At 36.8% G+C, this 22,726-nt stretch overlaps 1 protein-coding gene across 5 annotated transcripts in view; it reads left to right on the top strand.

The window, feature by feature from the left end:
• Nucleotides 1-21,778, top strand: part of LOC137933318 (CBP80/20-dependent translation initiation factor) — a 52,825-nt gene extending 31,047 nt beyond the window's left edge. For 4 of the 5 annotated variants that reach the window (XM_068777228.1, XM_068777227.1, XM_068777229.1 and 1 more), the window contains 7 exons: nucleotides 1,024-1,162; nucleotides 15,709-15,859; nucleotides 16,368-16,626; nucleotides 17,584-17,774; nucleotides 18,355-18,552; nucleotides 19,477-19,756; nucleotides 20,262-21,778. In XM_068777228.1, coding sequence (XP_068633329.1) covers nucleotides 1,024-1,162; nucleotides 15,709-15,859; nucleotides 16,368-16,626; nucleotides 17,584-17,774; nucleotides 18,355-18,552; nucleotides 19,477-19,698 — 1,160 coding nt within the window. In that variant the 3' untranslated portion in view covers nucleotides 19,699-19,756; nucleotides 20,262-21,778. The remainder of the gene's footprint in view (nucleotides 1-1,023; nucleotides 1,163-15,708; nucleotides 15,860-16,367; nucleotides 16,627-17,583; nucleotides 17,775-18,354; nucleotides 18,553-19,476; nucleotides 19,757-20,261) is intronic. The other variant, XM_068777230.1, reaches the window with a different exon arrangement.
• The last annotated feature ends 948 nt before the right edge of the window (nucleotides 21,779-22,726 follow it).

Raw genomic sequence — 22,726 nt, forward strand, 5'->3', positions numbered from 1 at the left:
AATCTTGTTATATTGGGGGATGTACCACAATCGCCACGCTTAGCAGGCGTGTTTGTGATAACGTTGTTGTGTTATGGTATGCAGAGGACGCTGCTGCTCACCCTTTGGAAACTTATTTGTGAGCAGTGGCAATCCTGTATATTATAATTAATGTGCAAAGTGTGAATTAAATATATGATTGAATACTTGGAATCAAACCTGCGACCTACGATCGCAAGTCTGTCTTTAACCACTGGACTACCATTGATCAAGATTTTGTACATTCGGTAACGGAATAAGGTTGAGAATTCGGTATAAATTATTTGTCATATTTATTAATAAATATTAACACTTAGGTAAACAATTACGTATGTATATATAAGAAATATTTATCATTTTAATTTGTCAATTAGAATTAATAAAAATTTAACTTAAATTATAATCCAATTATTTTCCATTATATTTTCTGAGCAAAGAGTTTAGAACAGTTTTACAAAAAGGACTATAAATGAATTATCCATCAGTTCAGTGACGTTAGCTTGTTTGTATGTGTAAAAACAATAAAATCCGTGTTTAGTACATAATTTCAAATTAATATAGATCTGGAAAAATCTAATTATGAATGAGAGCTAGATTAAAAGTGAAAGTCTAATTAATCGTTTTTTAATTAATATACGGCCTGGTGTATCTTGCAGTATATAGCAATACAAGTAGTTTAGAAATGAAATCGGTTGTTTAGACCGTTTTTTCGCACCTAGAAAGCCTTTAAAAAATTGTGTATGTTTAGGTAATTGCACGCGATTATTTACACGGCCGGAATGTAATTAATATTTTTTTCATAAACGGAGATTTCTGTAGAAAGTAATTATGTAACCCGTAGACAAGACACTAAGCTACGCCATCTTTGCGTTTTTAAACTGTCATTCTGAAACGTTGATGTCGAAAATAATAAGTATGTATTTAGCACACTCATTTCATGACTCATGCAACCTTCTACCCTCTGTCCTATCACCTCTTCTCTTGACCACCACCGTTGACCACCAGGCGTCCGCACAGACGGCGTGGCGGCGACGGTTGCGGGCGGCGTGGGGACGCCCACGTCGACCACCACCACACCGACCAACAAACTGAATGTTCACGCCAAGGAGTTCACTATGGCCAAGCCCGTTGACCTGCATAATAGGTAAGTAACTGCTTGTATTGCTTTGGTTATGATAAACTTTACCATTTTTTTCTTAACACCCTTATGAAATTTAAGAACATAACACCGAGAAAACATATATTTATTGTGTTCAACGATCCTCGTTAAGAAAAATATTTAAAACATTTCTATACAGGATGATTGAGAAAGTACACCTGGTTTGTCTGCAATAAAGCTTTCAGCTTTGACACCGAATGTCACGTTTATTTAAGTTATCTATTGGAATGCCATAAATGCCAAATAATTTGACAATACAGTCTTTATGACCAGACAGTAAATGATAACTATTTATTAGGTATTGTGTAGAAGATACTATGTAGTAATCCTAATTTTTTAAAAAAGAACACTATTGCAGTATTAACGAATGTATGAATCTACTTTATTTTAACTATATATATATATATATATATAACTTGATTTAAGATTGTAATGTGGTAATTATTGTTATTTTCATTTTAATCGTGCGGTAGAGTTTTTTAAGTGTCTCGCCATCTCTGTAAAATTAAAAAAAATCGTCTTTTCTGTACCCTGAACACGTACAAACAATTGCCTCTGTCCCGCATCTCTTGACGTGAGTTGATGCGGGCCCTATTGGTCGGCCGTGTAAAGTATTTTGACGAAATTATATGGGTAACATACAGTTAAATTGATTAATTTAATTGTTCGGAGAGAAGCATGCTATACATGTAATTGTGAGCGATGTGCTTGTTGCGGACATGGTTTAATCAAATGGCGGTAGCTATATTTATTGTAACATGATTAAAATTTATTCTCTTTATTCACACGTTTTTATCCTTTACGTAATAGTCGAATTAATACCTTAGAGGCACTATTCCTTTACCAATTATCTCAAGGTTGTGTAGAGAAATTAAGTATATATATATATATACATGTATATATATACATATATATATATATATATATATACACACACACATACATACACAAACTAATACTAATCTCTAATATCTAATTAAAAATACTCAAACAGGGGAATAACATACATATATATATATACATATATGTATATATATATATATATACAAATGTGAATATATAAATTACATTAGCATATATACAGATGTACCATATAAAACGGAATTAGCTTACGATGCCTCTGCCAATAGGTCTTCAACCTTCTTTTAACATAGAACATTAAACATACAACGGTTTGCTGAATTTAATTAGGGGTATTTATTGCAAAGCAGAAGGCAAGAAGAAAAAAATGAAATGGTGTAATATTTGTTAAGAAAAAAAAATATTCTTTTTTAGTAACTAGATAGGTGTTTGATGGAATCAAAAGATATGTACAAAGGAAACAATTTAAAGTTGTAAACTAAATCTTCATATTATGAAACATTCCCGTGGTCTTCTTAAAGTGTACACGCACTAACCTACGTCGTAAAGTATATTATATTTCGCTAGAGAAACTAATGCTTGTTTGTACTCAATGAGCGGAAGAAGACCGCTCGGGTATTTATAGCTACATTCACGATTGCGTTCATCTTTTTCCCGAAACTTGCGGCCGTGAATGAAGTACTCGTAGAGTTTGTTTTATTTTTTCTGTAACGCGTCTAGATCGACACGGTGTATATATCTAAAGGTTTCTTCTCTTCTATAACGACGCATTGTTTGAAATACGAACGTCTAATTGGCATCTTCTCTAGCCCATTGATTTTAATATTAGCTAACAAACCTCGTACGTAGTTATTTTTTGGCCAAAATGTAATGCCCTCCTGGATTGTTGTTTATCAAGTGGTAGCAAAATTTGACGAATAACCAAATGAAATGACCATTTACTAGATTTTGGAAATACTTCACGCATATATATGAAACTAGAATATATTTTGTTTTAATTTTTTGGGAATGTTTTTGTACAATATCCAAGAAGTTTATTCTCACCAGTGATCAGTAATCAGCTTTACTCACGGTTTCTGCTACGATAGTAGTGGTAGTGAGATTAACAAGATCTTTTATAATGCAGCAAGTTGTGATATCATCAGCTACGAATCTAAAAGGAAGTGGTGTACATAGTCGCGTGGAAATGTTTTGGCTCCGGCACAGAGCTACAAAACAATTTGCGGCGTTCGCAATTTAGCTAATAGCATGCGATAAAAACAACGCCCATGTTAAAAATAATTCAGTAGTTGCTAGTCTAAATGTTAGTATTTACGCATACAATTTTTTCCTGCTTATGATATCATTAATGGTTAATATTCAATATCTACCAATATTCCGGGAAATATTCTCTTAAATTTTGTGTCTAAAACATTTTTATTAACATGCTGTTTATAATTTTTTTATAGCTGACGAAATGTAGCAAAATTAGCGTTTACGATTATTTCACATACGCGTCCTTGCGATTGTTTCACATGGGCAGCTGGTCGGACGACTTTGGCACCGCACCAGTGCAGACGAAACAGCAAAATTGCCCAGATAGTCCAATCGTCACGTGTCATGTCGCTGAATTGTTATCATTTAGTCGTCGGGCGTGGTGACGTGTGCACGCTCGCGACGAAACGGCGCACTCGCGCGGCGGACAGCGCTGCGCAAGCGCAACCGATACGAACGAACCGAAACCCCGCGCCCCCGGGTGTACGACAACGCACCCACGCTTCGATGCATCGTCGAGAGACGTGGAAACCACGCTTATGTTTACTTGGCCCACACCGAACTCTATTTATATCGGCCGACTCTATGAGGTGAAATGGAACGTAAATTCGCGGAGAGCGATTGCCAAGTTTGCGCAGGGATTCGCTGAGAACGCCGCGATAAACTTCGCGACGGCAAACAGTGCGTGTAATCTAAATACCAATTAAACACTATGAGTACAGCGGGCTGCCAGTGTCACATTGTTTTATAGTTGACTGCCGCAGTGTTTACGATGGTACGAGGAAGATTCTCCACCTCCGATGTGTGAGTAGTTGAACAGTTGGGCATGATTAGCGTATTCGAAAATTATTTTGTATTGTTTGGCCGCTGGGGTCCTTAGTTACATATTAAACAGTTTCCGCTTCTATTTACGGCATCCAAAACCATAATAGGTTACTTCCTTGTCTTAATTATTCATTGTTTTTTGGAATGTGAATTAATGTTATTTTATTTTATATTATACATGTTGAATACCAGATCACACAATGACTTCACTGTTATATTTCTGAGCGAAAAGAAGTGATTTTAAATTCAGTAAAGAGGGCGTCAATATTTCAGCAAAATTTCTTTGTTTCGGATGTTTCATTGGATACTACTATACGTATGTAAGAATATTCACTACAATTGCGAATGTAAGTCGTGAATTAGTTTGTCTGTGTCATGTATTTTGTCTACGATTAGCTCTGAAATAATAAAACCAAAAGTTATTTACACAAATTAGATGCCTACTCTAGTAAGTAGTATGTTGCCACAAATAAACTTTTGATTTGCTTATACGTATTCGTAAACAAGAGTATAGGAGTGGAAGGTGAATAGATGATGATATATTACAAATGGCTATGTTATTTTTATTAAAAGTTTTTAAAAATGAATAAATGCTCCAACTGGGATTTGTAGCATTTTGTTTTTGTTTGAAATGTTACGTTTATGTTATTTTAATAATGTGGGATTATGCATTTCTTGGCAAAACATGTATGATTCTCCGAGAAGAAAATGTCGATGTTAATTGGATCAACTCGGGCGGTTGACAACCGCTTCCACTCAGACGTTCCATTGTATCCCAGAAGGAAGTCTACAATTTCTCTCCTTATTACGCGCTTAGCGAGAATGATATCTTTGTTAGCTTAATGAAGTCGTTGCGTTGGCCAGACTGCAATTTGAACAAGTAATACATTAACGACATTGCTTTTTGAAATATCGAAACCAAAATTTATTGTTTTCTGAATGTCCTTCATTTACTTTCTACAATGTGATTGGTTATAGGTATATATATATATATATATATATATATATATATATATATATATATATATATATATATATATATATATATATATATATATATATAAATACCATATGGCGCGCGACTAACCGGTGGTTTCAAGAAATAATAAATAACAATGATACTATAATGAAAAAGGCGATTTCGAAATTCGAATTAATACGCTACAATACTAAAATTAATTATTGTTTACTACATATCCTTAAAGAGTACTGCCTGAAGTCATTGGTTTGTCGCATTCCAATTGAAAAAAGAAATGTAATAACATATTTCAAAGTGATCGGTAGATTGTAAATATGTGTAAAAGCTTCAAAGCTTTGCGTTGAGAAACGGGCTATAATACATTCACCCCTTCAATGATTTTACACACGGTTTTATTATTGTTAGATTTGAAAGATCTTTTTCTGTTTAGATAAATTGCAATAAGTGTGTTACGTCAAATAATGTCTAATATCTACACCTATATAAATATTATGTTGTACTGTATCGTATTATATCGTATTGTATTGTACTCTGTTATTGTCTTGCTGCGTCTGACTCACGCTATGAATTATTTTCCGTAATCTCACTAATTGCTATCATTGTAGGTTGTGTGTTCTTCAGATTTGTCTGAAGAACACAGTACTAAGTGTAACACATTAAACTTTTTGTTTGATCGCTGTCGCAAATAATTCGTGCGCCGGTCTTATCGGACCGGTTGCACATGTAGTTTGCAACCTTTGGCGGCAGACGTATTACGAAATATATAAATACATTTAATCTTTAACGTGATTCGAATAAAAACTCTCTCTCGCCCTTTTGGGTAAGTTCTTCCAGGAAAGTACCGGTACTGCATCAATACGGAGAATCAGCAGGTTCTTTTGAGTTCTTTTGAGTTCTTAAAATGTCAAAAAAAGTATTAATTATGTTTAAAGATAAAAACATTGATTGATTGATATGAAGAGAAAGGTGATATTTTGCTTTAAAAATAAATAAACAAATTGTCAAATAAATGGCTTGTCAATCGAGTCGAGGTTGGACCCTATCGGCCACCCTTCTGTTGCAATGCTAAGTGGATATTATTGATTTTCTTGCGTTTGCCAATCGAACAAATTAACATACAAGTCGATTAATAAAAAAACAGCTCCTGTGATTCAGTGAACGGTCCACTATTACCGAGCTAAGTTTAATTGTTGCATTGAAAATATTTACATTTTCTAATGGAGAGCATACAACAGCCTAAGCCAAAATCCCTTCGAGGGGGATCGTGAGCCTAGTAACTTCGTGGAGCATCCGCTGAAGTGATCTAAGAACTCGACGGCATCATGACCTGGTGAAATAGTAGTATGTAGCTGCCCGAGCTGATGCGCTCCGAGAGCCCTTGAGCTTCGTTATATTAAAAGAGGTTGCGACTTGAGGCTGTGGAATCTGCAAATTTAGGCAGCGGTGAAAATCCGGTCCCAAAAAAATTCCGAGCTTATACTATATAGTAATAATAAAAACGCTTTATTTCATTCCACACAAATTACATACCATGCAGTACGTACGACATTATGTATTACAAAAAGATTTGATAATAATTTAAATTTAGAATTCATTTTAAAATTTTTGATAATAATTTTAATAAATTATATTTGCATAAAGTAAAAGCCTCATCCAAAGCTTTCTTTTTTTCTCTATCTTTCGCAACTTGGTGCTTATACTGTATAAAACATCAATGTTAATGGTTTCTTTCTTTTTTTAAAGCATTGTTTTCTAGTACGCGAATTAATATTTATTTAGTTCTGTACAATATGTAATCTACATATACCAAATACTTTGGCGTAAGTGAAGTAATTTTAAATCCAGTAAAAGGGGATTTTCAGCACTTCTCACGTTTTAATTATTTATTTAATATCTTTTATTATACACGCTAAGATACATTTAAATAGTTTCATAATAATGAACAAAAGAGTACAATGGGCGGTCTTATCACACGAGGCAATTTTTTACAGACAACCTATATGCAAGAGATAGTTATTTGTTCCAGGAGTGTTTTGTTACTCTTATTCATTAGAAAATTTGTCTCTTTTGTGTAATGATAAAATATATACGCTACGCTAGGACAAAATTAAAACATAAATTAATTAACTACACGTCTGTAGTTCGTTAAAAAAGGAAAACAATCCTCCTGACGCCACGAGACCAAAATGCCAGGCCTTTCAGATGTCAGTCACAGGAGCATATTGTGTTTGTCGAAACACTACAACTACGACGATTAGTAAAGGCTACTCATATCTTGTAATTAACGTTTAAAATTAGAAACACTACTTTAATATTATTTCAGTTTTGTTAATAGCTTATTGTTATGTTAATTATTAATTTAATTATAAATGATTTATGAAAAAAGCTGATATTGTTACTTTTAGTGAATAAACCATTCAGAAATAATACCATGACACCGAAACTGGTGTGATTACAAAGCTCATTTGCTAAATGAATAAAACTTAAAGTAGATATGTTAAGAAAAAGCCTCGTGTGATAAGACCGCTACTGCACTTTTTCTTTACTATTTTGCAACTATGTATTTATTTTGTACCGTATACAATAAAGTGTATTAAATTAAGAAAAAAGCGTTTTTTAAATTCATATTACTGCATTTTAAAATTAATTAATGTATTCTATATGTCCCTGATTCTAATAGAAAAAAATATTAACGATACATATTTCCGAGTGATCACTAGGCGTAATTCATAAATGTGAAGTCAATCCTTAGATTTTGAGATATAAATGTGGTTATTATCATAATCCATTAGTGACAGTTGAAAATGTTGTGTTGTTGTTTGGTTTCGGGTTGCGGAAATCTTCCTGTTGTTCAAGATACCCTGTCTCTACAGGTTTATATGGGATTCCAACCTAGTTAACCTAAACTTGCGACCCTTAATGCCCCATTTCCGGAAGGCAGTCACGAGGCGCGTCCCTGCGCTGACGGTGTCGTCTCCGAGTGAGATTTGCCCTCTGCCGTTCCTGTACGGCCTTCTAGACCTTGACGGTTTTACAGAAGTTGGCCATGGCCCCCTCCATATTGATAACCTATTCAACATTGCCGACACGGCTGCGTGCAAAGTGTGGTGTATTACCATGTACCAAGTAAATTAAATTCTTCCCTTTAAAGACTATCCAGGTTTTATTATTTGTTTTCTATCGAAAACAATTGTCAGTACCCGAAACTTGAATTTACGAAACCCTGCCGCACCCTCCCGCAGGTCCGGTGGGCCCTTATCACTTACCACCAGAAGAATACCTTTCGTATCATCATTCATATTTGATACATAAATATGACTGTTCAGGGAAAAGTAAACATAGCATTCGGCTTGTTGTGCTTCTGAATCATCGCAACAGTAGAGATGAAGCGCAGTTTGTAGCGGCAAGGATATTTCGCTCAAGGACTTCGCAGCACGCGCGTAACTCGATACAGACCCACTCACGTTACCGCTGCCACGTAACGTCTGACTCACCGGCTGCGGAAATGGTCCGCTGCTCGGGTACACTGGTCTCTTGCTCAGGATTGGGAATTAAACGTCGGGACACTGTGCACGAGCCAAAGACCTTTCCACTCACTATTAAAGAGGTCATTGAGGACAAACTGCGTACGTTTTGTAACTTAACATAATTATTGTTCAAAGGGTCTAAAAGAAAACAGTCCAAAAAAAATTAACCAAATTTCAAAAGAAGATCATCTTGTCACACTGTGATAAACAAGATTGCTGAATTATATATTCAAAAAAGGTTTTCACATATTGTTAGTTTGAAAAGTAATACTACTAAAATCGAAAGAATTTGCCATTTTATCAATGGCGTTAACGTATCGTTGGATAATTTTCTGTTTCGATCCTAAATGGATTAGGTGTACCACATAAGAAATAAGTAGCAATGTGTTTTGAATATCATTCTAGATGCCCAACATTGAATGGAAAATAATCATGAAATACAAAAGAGATATTAACTATTGAGATGTCTATTATTTTGATAGGTAACATTCGACGCCGCTGTGGAACGTTCCAGGTCATAATTTAAATTTTCGTTATTTTGTACAATTTGTGTAAGTTATGAATTTATTTAAATAAAAACCTTAACAATTATAGTTCATTTTGCTATTTTAACTTTCGGCACAGACACTTGATCACTCACCCTGAGCCTTGTTGATATAACGAGGCTATGGAAAGGGCTATACTAATGAAAATAGCAACTGATATAGCGATTATATATGCATAGCTGATTGGAAAGTTGAAATGGCAGAGACCACTGATCTGCAAGTGCATTGTGGGGCATCATTCAAGGTGGACAGACCTTTTTGAGGTCATGAGCCGTTTTCAATCTATGGGCTATGTCCAACAGTGGATGTTCTGAAATGAAAGCTATCTTTATAAGGTTCGCTATTATGACGTCACATAATTGATATATACACCAAAGCCTAAATCTAGCAAACTGGTAAAAATCAGTAAGCTATTTCAACTGAGTCATCATTCTTCACTTGAATGTCTAAATGAGTGTGTCGTTTAAAAAAGATCACTCGTTTCGTTCGGAATTGATAATCTCGAGTCCACTGGCATGTTTACGGTCTATGATGTCATTCATCGTGCCGTGTCGCGGTTGTGTAGTTTGAAAGTAATCGTAATTGTAATGAATTATGTTTCAAACGTTGTTAGTACGTTTTTTTATTTAGGACGTTTGTCCAACTAATCCTTGTCTCGTATATTATGTGAGGGTTGATGATAAGCGGCATTTAACTTAAAATGAAAGTGTATTAATCATTGGTAATATAATAACTGTATAATTTATGGTCGTGATGCAGAAATTGATAAGAAATAGATTGATGAAGCTATAGAATATTAAAAGTTTTTACACATTAATTGCCTCCTAACAGCTGTGAAAGCAATTTGGGTTGAATAATTAAGTAGTACAAGATTAATTATGATTGTTTAACGTACTAAAATTTGTTATTAAAGTAAGTACAATTTTGCGCTTCTATTCTTGACGGGTAGAAGCGACTTTCTCGATCTTTGTGCACCTACAATGCCGTCCCTCGCTCACTTCTCGAACTTAATGAATGACCTATCAAAACATCCTTGCGGGATGCATTTTCTTTATATCGACTGTCCTCTACTCGGTGAAAGACCTTGATACTCGGTTCCAGAGATGTCTTGATGAGAGAGTAGGTGAACAAGCAGACCATATTTGGTTTATTTTCACAGTTTTGTAAAGAGATTATAGCAAGAGTTTAAGAAAAATAGATGAATAATTTGCGCATTTCTCTTTTAATTTTCCTATAAGTCCAAATCGTTATTGAACTCGCAAAGAATGTGCAACGTTCAGAGTCGCGTGCAGTTAACGACAAAGGCTGGGCCGGCGACAGGACATCGCCACTTGCCCCCGTTCCTGGCCGCGGTGTAGATTGCGACACCGCCGGCGCTGCCGCCCCACTCGCGGACACCGCCGGCTAATGTGTCCCCTGCCTATAATAATTAGTTTGAGTAGAGTTCAATAACAAACGTTGTTAATATGAATAGGACCCCCTATTGAAATAATATTTTTATATTATGTACTTCTGCATGTACCACTGACTTATTAACACGATTGTTCTCACGGAAGAAATCGAGATGGAGGTTTGCGAGGTCCCGACATTTGTAAAATTGATGATAACAGCCACGCTTTTTAACGCGGTACCGACATTTCCATTTTCACTCGTTACGATATAAGTAGTTCGAGTCGAAAAACCAAGATGGCCGCCGAGATTTCACAAAGCCTTTTCTTTAATCAGCTGATGTTCAGTGCTGTTAACCTTTCGAGTCTGTGCGGTACAGCTTCTTCGAAAATCTCGAGCCAGCTAATAGTTCAATGAACCCAGACCATTCTGATGTGTTTATTATTGGTTGGCAATAAACATAGGTTTCCCGACGCCGGCAACCTTCCAGAACACACTTAATCATGTTTGTAACCGCCCGCAGATTTATAAGTACAAGGTGATTGATTATAGGTGGAAAAGCTTTAAACGAGTGAATGTATAGCTCATTTGTCATAACTTTAAAACTTTTTAAACTGATTCCCAATCATCTTATATAAAGTTGTCACTCTGAAATAAGTTACATTAGTTTATTTTTTTGTTTTAAAGTGCAAGAGTTCAATAACTTTTGACACAAAGGTTCTGCTGTGACAGATAGTGCACAATTAATTGTAGTAATCTCGATTTTGAAAACTCTTTTTTTTTGTTATTTATTAATTGTGGAATCATTGATTTTTAAACAAGGTGTACCATCCTTTAATTGACAACAAATAAGCAAAACATTCACCCCTTTTAAATTTTATAGACGGACCTATTTTGCTAAACAGTAGCGCATCAAAATTATTATTCCTAGATGTTGTAACAAACACAGGTATGTGTTTGAAAATACTTGGTCTTCTTACATTATGAAGAATACTTATCGTTATCTGTACATCTCGTCAATTGATTCATTATAATCTAAATCCTTTATTTTATTCATGTCTTGATGTTTAAAACTTTACTAAGTATCTGTAAATAATACTGATAATTGAATATTGAAACCATATAGCGTTTAAACTTCAATTGCCTGCCTAATCGAGCCTGAAGTGGATTAAGAATCGCTGCAATTTCTCGCTACGTTTGCGAAGGCGTGGTCGTTCTTCCGTAATGGCCGACCTTTGCATGCGGGCAGACATAACGATATACAATTAAATGTTATGGATTTATTCAGACATTCGCGCATGGATCAAATATTACGAATACAATCAGCGGTCATGCAAGTATAATTTGTCATTGAGCAATCGCTTCCGATATGGCGCGTATTGAATTCGTTTCAGGCCCGCCGGCTTGCCCAAACGCGGCCGAACAATGTCAGCCGCATGAGACAATGTTCAGCTAACCTGACTTAATACGTTGTCGAGACGTCGTTGGCTTTAGGAAAAAGATATACCTTTTGTAAGGTTCAATTCGTTTTATTTTAATTTCGTATACATTTTGTCTGTCATCAAAAGTGACAAGACGGAACCGAATGGGAGATACGACAAATGTATTTGTTAATGTGGATACGCTTCTGTAATTTCAATATTAAAGTCTGTTCATCATTCTTATTGTTCTTGTATCGATTGGCATGAAATTAGTATCAAGCAACCACCGGATCAACATACATCTGTATGAAATAAAATGAAAACGTTTACTTTTAAATTTTCGTCTCATTGTTCTAAATCAAAACACATATTCGTGTTATGACTACCATAAAGTCATAATTTAAGTATCGGAAATTGTTGCACCATTTGTTCTCCTCACTGATTACAATGTTTTATATTATTGAAAGTATGATTAAAAAAACACCCATTTACTTGCCTGCGATGTTATTTATTAGTCGTGGATAGATCGTTATTTCTTTGTGAAGCATAACTATTAGTATTATTTCTCTATTGCGATTCTGCTTAGTTTTGTTTAAGCTAATGTTTGTTATGGTTTTCGAAAACAAGATTCCGTTGATTGTAGCTAAAATATTGATTTTTACATGATTCACATGTGATCAATGCGTATAATATAGAAGGACTTTATAAATCGTACCCAAAATTACACAGAGAGCTTTGGAAAGGAATGTAATCGAACGCTAATCGAAATTTGAAATGAGGAGACTCGAAGAAGAGTAATATTATCGACGTAGTTCGAAGCAAATTACTTGTCTGTCGGTAGTGGGCGGAGAACATCACTCGTGCAACCGATGGCCCTTGGGACCGAAAGGTTCCCGAATGGGTGGCCACAAGTCGGTAGACGCGGCGTGGGCACGCCCATCACTAGGTGGACCGATGACAGTTAAGGTTGCTTAATGTAGGCGACGAAAGACCGATCATGGTCGCGATCTCAGGGGTAGGCTTTTGCTTATATGTGTATGTCACCTTAAAATAAGATGATACGGTGTATTTAGTTTCTTATACCAACTTTTCTACATTAAATATTAATGTAATATACTATGTAATAATTTAGCCACTGAATTAAAATTGTCAATATTATATGACATGTGCTTCGTAACGCATGTAATATAACGTGATTCATGGTGAAGTAAATTCAATAGAACTAATCTCACTTGTTAAATCAGAGGTTCGACGACCGGTAACAAAAAAATGTTTTGTTACCATTTTGTGGAACAAATTTGTACCAGCATTCTCAACTGTATAGATGTATTTCATACAGTAAACGGAATAGGATCGAAATTTGTTCAATTTTGGCTTCTGCTAGAATTAGTGTTTATTAATTCTAAATTAATCACATATTTTATTACGTTACACATTTATTGATGTCCAATCTTAACAATGGATGTTGAATTTGTACGCTTTTTTAGGGTCTTATGAGGGTACCATAGTAAAATTAAAACCCTCCATAGTAAAAAAAAGATTTAAAAAAACAAGACATGAGTTCACTGTTTTTTTATTAACTATACAAGTTTTAAGGCAAATTAAAATTTAGTCGATTTTAGTTGTAAGATATAAATATATAATTAGAAAGCCATAAAATATATGTTGTACATAACCAAGAACCTCGGATATTAGGGAAATAAACTGTTATATTAAATTTAGGTGCAATCGTGTGTTAATATAATTTAAAAATAGTAATTCGCACAACTAGCGATAAGTCTGTTATGATGATTTTCCTTCCTAGAACTGTTAATCAATTATCTCCGCTATAATAATTTCACGGATAGGTTGTAATACAAACTTTTCGGTTGCTATTTTATCCAACAGACGCGAGCCAAAATTTTCCATTGTATAGATTTAGTTCACACGGTTAATGAAATAAGATAATAATCTGATATATTTTCTGGTTCTCAGGCCTCTGCTATAATAAATTCTAAATGAATCATAGATATCATTTATTGTTATATATTAGGAAGTCAAACAACAATGTTGTGTGCACTATATTTAGAAATCATACATGGTATTTTCTGCTAAAATATAATCTATTTTTGCTCCGGATTATCAAAAGCGACACCGATCAAATTTGTATAAGATGAGATAGAAAGCTAAGTTTATTTTATAAGAAGGGGTTTAAATAAATAAAAAAATCAATGAATTAGATATAGATAGCTGAAACATACCATCATGGTAAAAGCTATCTATTGGAATAATAGATGGCACGTTTGAATAATATCGATGGAGCGTTCACCAAAGCAATCTAAGATCTAGGCGATATTCGAATCCGGTAAAATAGTAGTATGTACGGTCCGAGCTGAAGCTGCCCTGGGAGTCCTCGAGTTTTGCTTTTTTAAAGAGGTCTCGAACTAGCCGCACTATTCGCCCTGCCACCTCAAACATGTGAAATATGCTAATGCTATTTGAGCAGTGGAGAGTCCGGTGAAAAAAATTGTAATTATGACGTTAAAATTAATTTATTTAAAACGATGACAAAAGCTATAGAGTTAAGGTAATATAGTAAGTAGGTAACTAAAGGAGGAAAATAACTAAATAAGGTTGTATAAAATCTCTGCCTTTTTAGGTAGTTGTTTGCCTCTCAGATATTAGAAAGAATACAGTAGTGTACCATATATATATGTCCATCCGTATATCGTATGATTATGTAATGCCGCTTCCATCTTGTCCTATTGAAAATCTAAAGGGCAGGCCTATTACAACTGAGATGACAATATGGTTAAAAGGCGTTATGTAAATGCTTGTGTGGCGACTGTCTTATAACGCAATCCTTCGCTGTACTGTCCTACGTATAGTTGTTTATTCATATACCTCAATAATCTCCACTGGAATAATTCCATCGATTGAGCTCCATACATTAATGGTTCGCGCGTTTTATAATATGTTCATGTAGCCGCGACTTATAGCGTCAAGCGAGCGCTCTGTGAATATATAATCAGCGCTCGGATCGCGGAGCGTCGGATGAATGCAATGCGAACTTTATTTGCATGTGTAATGATTTACCCTTTTCATCTGTGTGAAAAATACATTCGTGTCAATTTTATTTTAATCAAGTTTTTAATGGTACGGGTGGCGGCATTTTAAATGGCTATGTGAAGAAGTTATCTGTTTATAAATTACATCTCTGTTCGTTAGGCGTCTATTAAGTCAGTAAAACTTCGTCGTAAAAAAAAATTTAATGGATGGTTTTTTTATTCCTTTCATTACTAAAGATTTTGGTGTCCGTCTTGGAACGGAATCGATGACAAAGCTGTTCGACAGTCCAGTTATAGACTTGACTCGTCTGATCACACCAGCGGATAGGTGCCTGTCTACTATTTACGTCTACTTTGCCTATTACTAGTAGCTCGTAAGATAAGTAAACGGCAAAATTATCTGATTGTCTGATGTGGCCAAAATAATGTAGCCTACGTTTGATTACTTTACAATATTGTTAATTTGTTTAGGTGAGCTTACTTCATAATAAATATAAATGAAGGGATGACAATTATCAATGAAACATAATAGCTTTGGATGCGGTGCATGGAATAAATAGATAATTATTAAAATGACAATTGCAAATTTTGAATGAAATAAGAATTAACGATGTTTTAGTTCATTGATAGATATTTCAATCATTAAAATCAGGTATCTATAATATGCAACTCGATGTTCACAGGTCAGCGATGGGAGTGGGGTATGCAGGCGTGGGACTGCAGCACTCGCGGTCGGCCGTGCTGCACGCGCAGGTGCCACCGCACTATCGGCCCGTGCTGCCGCCGCACGCGCTGCTCAACAGCACCTCCAGCGGCAACGTGCCGCACGCTGCAGTAGGTGTCACCGCTTCCTCTCCCTTCTCAGCCCACAACACCCCCTGACAGACTCCTACAGCTCTCCACAGACCTTAACAGCCCATCAACGCACCTCAATGTGTAGCCATATAAACTGTTGAACTCTTGTTTTAAGGTTTACACGTAAAGCATTTGTCTTTGTTGTTGATGTATGTGCGTGAATAGAAGTAAACTTATATATGATTTGATGCGCCTAAGACACATGTCAGATCAATGAAACACTAACTGGACTTGTTGATATATTTTGGACGTCTTTACCTTAAGAAAAGAAACATTTTTTTAAATTTTATGTTTGCTTTGAAAAATTCTAGCTTGAGATGTATTTAGGCACAGTGTTAAAGGGCACACAAATGCTTTCCGTAAAACCCAAGACCTCCCCTAAAGTAACCAGGTGTGTCGTCTTACTGTCAACGCGTATGTCTTGTTTATGGAAGATTTCTCCGCGAAACCATGAAACTAATCCAGCTTGTCTTATTGTCACTTTCAGGTGGGTCCGCGTGTTCACTTCAAGCTGCAGCCGCAGCAAATGGGCGAGAAGAAAAAGTCGCCGCCGTCGTCGTTGACCAATGGCAACGGGAAGAGCATCCGGCCGCAGTCGTTCACGCCGGGCCTGAAGCGATCCAAGTCGCTCACCTCGGCGGACACGCTCGCTAGTGGCATGGCGGCGCTCGGGCTGGCTGCAGACGCTGGGGACCTGGGCACCTTTGCGCCCGACATCCAGGAGTGCATCGATAAGGCGCTTGAAGGTTTCCATGCTTTTTAACATAGAGACGCCCATTGCAAAGTCACAATGTCCGGTTAGGCACTGCCCGCTCTTATGACTATCCACAACCTTTATTATGTCGTCGGTTTACCTAGTGAGGAGCCTACACACGCAACGTCTACGTCTTCGCACTCGCGGTGGTCGCCATTCGAGAACCTCCCGTTCCCAAAAGCCATTATCGTCTGCCCATCATCACATCAAACAAACAGTTCTTCGCGCTACGTTGGTGACTTTGGTTCTTCTGCCGATCTTCTTATTTCTGATTTCATTACGAATGCAGTGAATCATCATTTTCGGCGGGTATTATTGTCATCATTGTGGATAGTACACAAAGTAATCAAATCGTTAAAATTTGCGGTGACCAGTTGATTCGGTTGACTCAGAGCGGGGGTACGCCTACCTCTGGGTTGATCGATGACATAGTCAAAGTCGTGGGAAGTCGTTGATGACCAGCAGCGCAATTTAGTAATTGGTAGCGATCTTTGGGAAAGGCTCATACCTTGCAGAGTAGGCGTCTATCAGCTGACGCGAAGACGATCTGATGATGGCATATTTACGAAAGTAGTGGCTAATTGCGAATGAATGCATCTTTGACGAGAACCTACCTATATATAGTTAGATGTTATAAGTTGAGCAAGGCATTGTAGGCGCCCAGCCACAGACTTTTTCTTTTTGGTTTGGGAGGGAAACCTTCTAGATATTTAAGACCTGCCATACCTCTGGGAGGAAGTATGGCAGGTCTCAGGAGAGTCATGTGAGATTCTTACTTGGTAGCGTCGCTGTGTTATTCTTGATAACCCATCCCGGGGAATGCGTTAATCACGCTACCACTGAAACCCTTGTGGATACTATAACGATGGTTCGAGACCACGTCGATCTATCTCCCGGGCGAGCCTTGGCATCGTGTTTTGCTGATTCTGTATTGTTGTTTTGTGTCCAGATCCGAACTCTGTGGCGGCGCGCACGCTGATGGAGGCGGTGGGGCACCTGGTGTCGCGCGCGGTGGAGTCGCCGCGCTATGCGCTGCCGGCCGCTCGCCGCTGCATCGCCGTGGTGGAGCGCGAGCACACAGAGACCTTCCTGGAGTCGTTGCTCAACACCTGCCAGCAGTGCTACCACGATCGCGACAAGGTGCGGCATCCACTACCACCTTACCGGCATATTTGTTTATTGACGAATGGTCACTATATGAATATTGTCATTTAGATTCACCAACATATTCTTAAGGCTCGAATTGAGGCAATATAACCTTCTTTTTTAAGGAATAGAAGCGAATATAGGTTTTATTTGGATAAAATATAGTAACAATATACAGTATTATCAGGAATAGTTAGCAGTTAGTTTTTGGAGTTAAAGAATAAAATTGACAATTTCAGATTTCATAGACGTTCATATAATGTTAATTATCTGGAAACAATTAAGGAAAACTAGCTGAAAAAACCACCCGCGAATCGGAAATATTAAAGATAGATGTCGAGCCCGTGCAATACTTATAAGCGAATAGTGAAGTATTGTCACAACATGGTCAAATAACCAGCCGTACTATTTAATTAACTCAACATATTTTATAATTTTAACGCAAGGTGTGTTCACATCGGGCGGATTGTTTACTTTGTTTTTACATATGTAGGGCAAATCCAATGTTATGTTATATGAGTTTTATGAATCGTTGGTGGGTTTGCATGAGTGATGATGAGTGCGGTCGTTGCAGGTGTTGGGCGCGGTGGTGGGCGGCGGGCGACCGCGGCTGATGGCGTTCCTGTCGTTCCTGCTGGAGATGTACTGTCAGCTGCGACGGCGCGCCATCCACCGGCGCGGGGCCAGCGCGCAGCCCGGCCACGTGCTGCTCACGCTCATCTGCAAGTGCTGCGAGGATTGCATCCGCCAGCCCGTGCCCTCGCCCAGTGATGTTAGTATATTCGCGCGCGCACATTATATGGTCACGACACTCGACAGGAAGGCACATTTTCATTAGTCTTCTTATCGTCCTTACAAGCAGTGGTCATTTGATGGTGTAAACTAGTTGCTTACTTATAAAAAAAACTACTAGCTTACTTGTAAAAAAAAATATAGTATGCAGGAGTTCCCTATTGCATATTTGAAGAAAAATGTTTTGCAGCACGAATGCGAGCTCCAAAGACAAATAAAAATGAGCCTATGTACACTTATATAATACTCAATGGGTTTTTTAATGATAACTTTGTTTTTCATAGTTATATTTGAATGACTAAAGTTAAGCAATAATTAAGAAGTCAAACTGTATGATACTAACACAAATTCTAATACACGATGTACATACCATCTCTTGTTGACTTTAGTTGAGCCTGATGAAATGCCAGACTATGTATTTATTAAATAATACATAATCACTGAACATCGCATTTACATACACATAATGCATTACATACACATCAATACATAAAACACTTATATATAGCCTGGAGGCGAAGATTTCCAAGATATCTTTTATAGTCATTTACAGCGCATAACAACACTTAGCACACAAACGGTCTTGGAAGTTTTTAAAAATAAGTAACAGAATCTTTTTTAACAGGAAAAATAGTAAATGCATAAACATTGCCAGTTAAAAGGTTTGCTAAATCGAGTGTTAGGTACAAATAATTTGTTTGTGCATTTGGTATTTATATCGTGTATGTCACAGATTCTTTAAAAATCGGTAATGTTTTGGTGAACATATGTGAATACAATACTTTTTCATGTGCATGTACATACTATCTTACCTGATGCCTTTCGTCATCACCTTGATATGAGGGTCCTACTGTAATTTAATGTAACACCTGGTTAATACGTGATTTTTGGGATGGTTTTACAGACGGAGAACCTGTTCTTCGTTCTTACATACATCGGGCGGGACCTTGAGACGCAGTTGCCGGGCGACCTGGAGCGTCTGCTGACGGCCGTGCGCGATGCCTTCCTCAACACTGCAGCCGCTCCATCCATCCGGCGCACGCTGCTGCAGCTCATCGAGCTCCACGCCTCGCGCTGGCAGCTGCCGGGCTGCGCCGTGCTCTACTACTATCCCTCCTCCAAGTAGCCCTCCAAGCCAACCGTGCCCCTGCTAGCAGCCTCTTCCCGCGACGCGAGCCTCCTAGGTATTGCTTTAATTCTTTGATATGTAATTATACAATAATAATGTACATTAAGATAAGGAATGTCAGTAAAGAGAGACAAGAAGAACAAAATTTACATTCAGAAACATCTGTCCAGATCCCGATAGCCTTTGACTGTTGCTAGAAATATGTTTATACCACAGTGTACGACAAATCGAGCACTGGGCTACCAGCGGTAGAGGACTGAGTTTTGCGAATGTAGGTCGCAGGTTCGTTTCCCGGCTACAATCTTAAATAATTCACACTTTATTGATTAATTATATAGGATTGCTACTGTTCACAACCAAGTTTCCGGAGAATGAACAGCTACGTTCTCTGCTTACTATAAAACCACACTGCGATAGCCCACCCGCTTGCCAAGTGTTCCGATTACGGTATATCCTCCATAGATATCTTTGGGGGTGGCCTTTGCTTTGCAGTGGGCGTTTCTATGGACTGAAACCACGACGTCGTATAACAAATCATTTTGTATTAATTACGTTTTCAGAGTAATCGTTTTGCTTCTTGTACGAGGCTCGACAGCGCGTCGTCGGATTGTCTTCTACCCGCAGGACGGGAGGCTGGCGAAGGGCTCGAGGAATATGTAGATGGACTTGTACGCATTATTTGTATTCGGTACGAACCGATATCGGCAGCGCAACAAGCGGCGCGTGCGTTCCACCAGGAACTGGTGCAAATCTGGGGTTAGCGGCAGATGAACTCCTGGAGGTTTAATAAGTGCAGCTTTGTTTCTCCAGAAGCAAGAGGGTTGTAAGCGCTTCCTGCAACAGCCGCTCGTTTAGAATAGATTAATTTAGTATACAAAGGTTACAAGCATTTCTTGAATGTTTACGTTTCATTGTTGCTCGTCGCAAATGAGCGGTGAGACTGTGTGCACCGGCCCGTTGTCGTGCCTTATTAAGTACGTTGTACATTTTAATTCGCGTCTGTTAAAACGTATTCCATCGCCGACACTGATGTGAACAGGGCTTCCCGTAATTGTGCAGTATACAGTACTTGTAAAGCTGCGTTGAAACGTTAGTGTCGTAACGTTAGTTTAGCCTGGTAGCTCGTAGGCTAGACACGTAAACCAAGTGTATTTAATATGATGTAGCATGTACATTGCGTGTACTGTTGTAGTTATAGCGGGATTTGCCTCGAAAGTATTAAAATGTACGTGTAAAGTGTAGATGTGGACAAATACGATGTACACTACTGTACGTTCCTCGCATATAGTACTTGGTGCATTGTGGCCTTTGTCGCCTAAGTCGTTAGCAACAGCGCAGGGCTGGCGTTTCGCTCCGCGCCCGGATGCGTCGCTTTTTATATTTTTTGCAAATAGCAACACTCGCTTCGTTTGTATTAATATTAGTCTGTTTCTTGTGCTAATTTAAATATCTGTATACTGAGAAATGTATGTCGTCTATAGCAATAAGTTGAGCTCGGAGATTTTTAAATGAAAAATAATAATAATTATCTATGAAAAATATTGTTTGACTGATGACTTGTGCGGAATAACTTTGTCTATTGCTTGTGATATTTTAAATTTAAGTTCTTCGTTTCTGTTCTTTCTCTGTCCTAACCAAAGACTGTATTCACGTGGAGACTCCATTTAAATTATTAACAAAATCACTTGATAATTGAAGCCGGACCAAATTGTCTTGTATGTTGAGGGTCGGGGCGCCTGTGTGACGTCTATCGTCTGTTGATATTGTAAGTCCATTTGCATAGTTGTAGAATGTTGTGTGATCAATATATCAAATAATAAAGCTAATATTAAGCATTAGTTGACGTATATAAAATGTTAAAAAGACTATGAACTTTTCGTTATTTCACACTATAGCTTTTTAAGGTTATGGTATGTTTGTAAAAAAATAAAACAAAAAAAAAACAAAAAAATGGTGCTAACTCGAGTATTGGTGTATTGTATTATTCCTTTAATTGGCCGCGGGCAATAACATGTTCACGGTGCCGTTGTATTTCTGTACCTACACGTAAAGCCAATAAATAAATAAATTGTATAAATCACGATTCTTAATTTGTACCTACATTCCTTAAATTTAAGATTTACCAGTGTTAAATGAAGTAACAAGCTTGAACAAAAACCGCTATAAGTAATTTTGATTTAGACTTGAACCTTTGTACACTACGGGCAAATTACAGATGAACGAAAAGTAATAAACAAAAAATAAGATTCTTACATATATAACAGAACCTGCAAAAATTTAGCAGTATCGAAGAATTATTTTTAGTCGGGGACTTACACATATGTCTATTTAAATATTATTACATCTCTAGTAATCCATTCGTCCAATTTTACATAGACAAGTGTCATTATAAATGGTTAGTGTTTAATGGTAAATGTAACTTATGTGGATCGCAAGTTTAGTGCAATTACATCTTGATGTTCTATCATAAAATACTTCTTGTGGTATACATTAAACTTTTGCCAAGACTAACTAAACTACTTTAAAATGATTTCCAATAATAATGGCGCTTATTCACAATTTTACGCTGAAAAGTGAAATTTATTTTGTTGGATATTGTCTCTTTTGTTTTAATGTTGAATACTTATTTCAATTACCTATACCTGTCTTTTGCATGTGCATGTATTTGCTATTGCAATTATTTATTATTCTTTTACGTATTTTTTTTGCTAAAAATACTTTCTGGACAATAGGAAAACAAACTGTAATAAAACATTGCAAATGTGGTATTGTATAAAGCAAAATTTTACAGGGAATGTAAACAACTATACGGTCTTATATTTACACATATTACTAACGAGGGAGTATTTAAGCTTACTTAATATTTTTATTTAATTAAATATATTTCTTACTCTCTACAATTCCATTCTAGTAAAAAAATAAATACGACTATAATAAGATGATAAACAAGCAGATTTTTCACAAACAAAAACTGTCATAGAAGAACCATGCGAAAATTATAAAAAGGGTATTGAATTCGTCATAA

This window comes from Battus philenor, unplaced genomic scaffold, assembly GCF_028537555.1.
Source record: "Battus philenor isolate CCGP_79_NKW_IND1 unplaced genomic scaffold, ilBatPhil1.0.hap1 SCAF_13, whole genome shotgun sequence".
Classification (NCBI taxonomy): Eukaryota; Metazoa; Arthropoda; class Insecta; order Lepidoptera; family Papilionidae; genus Battus; species Battus philenor.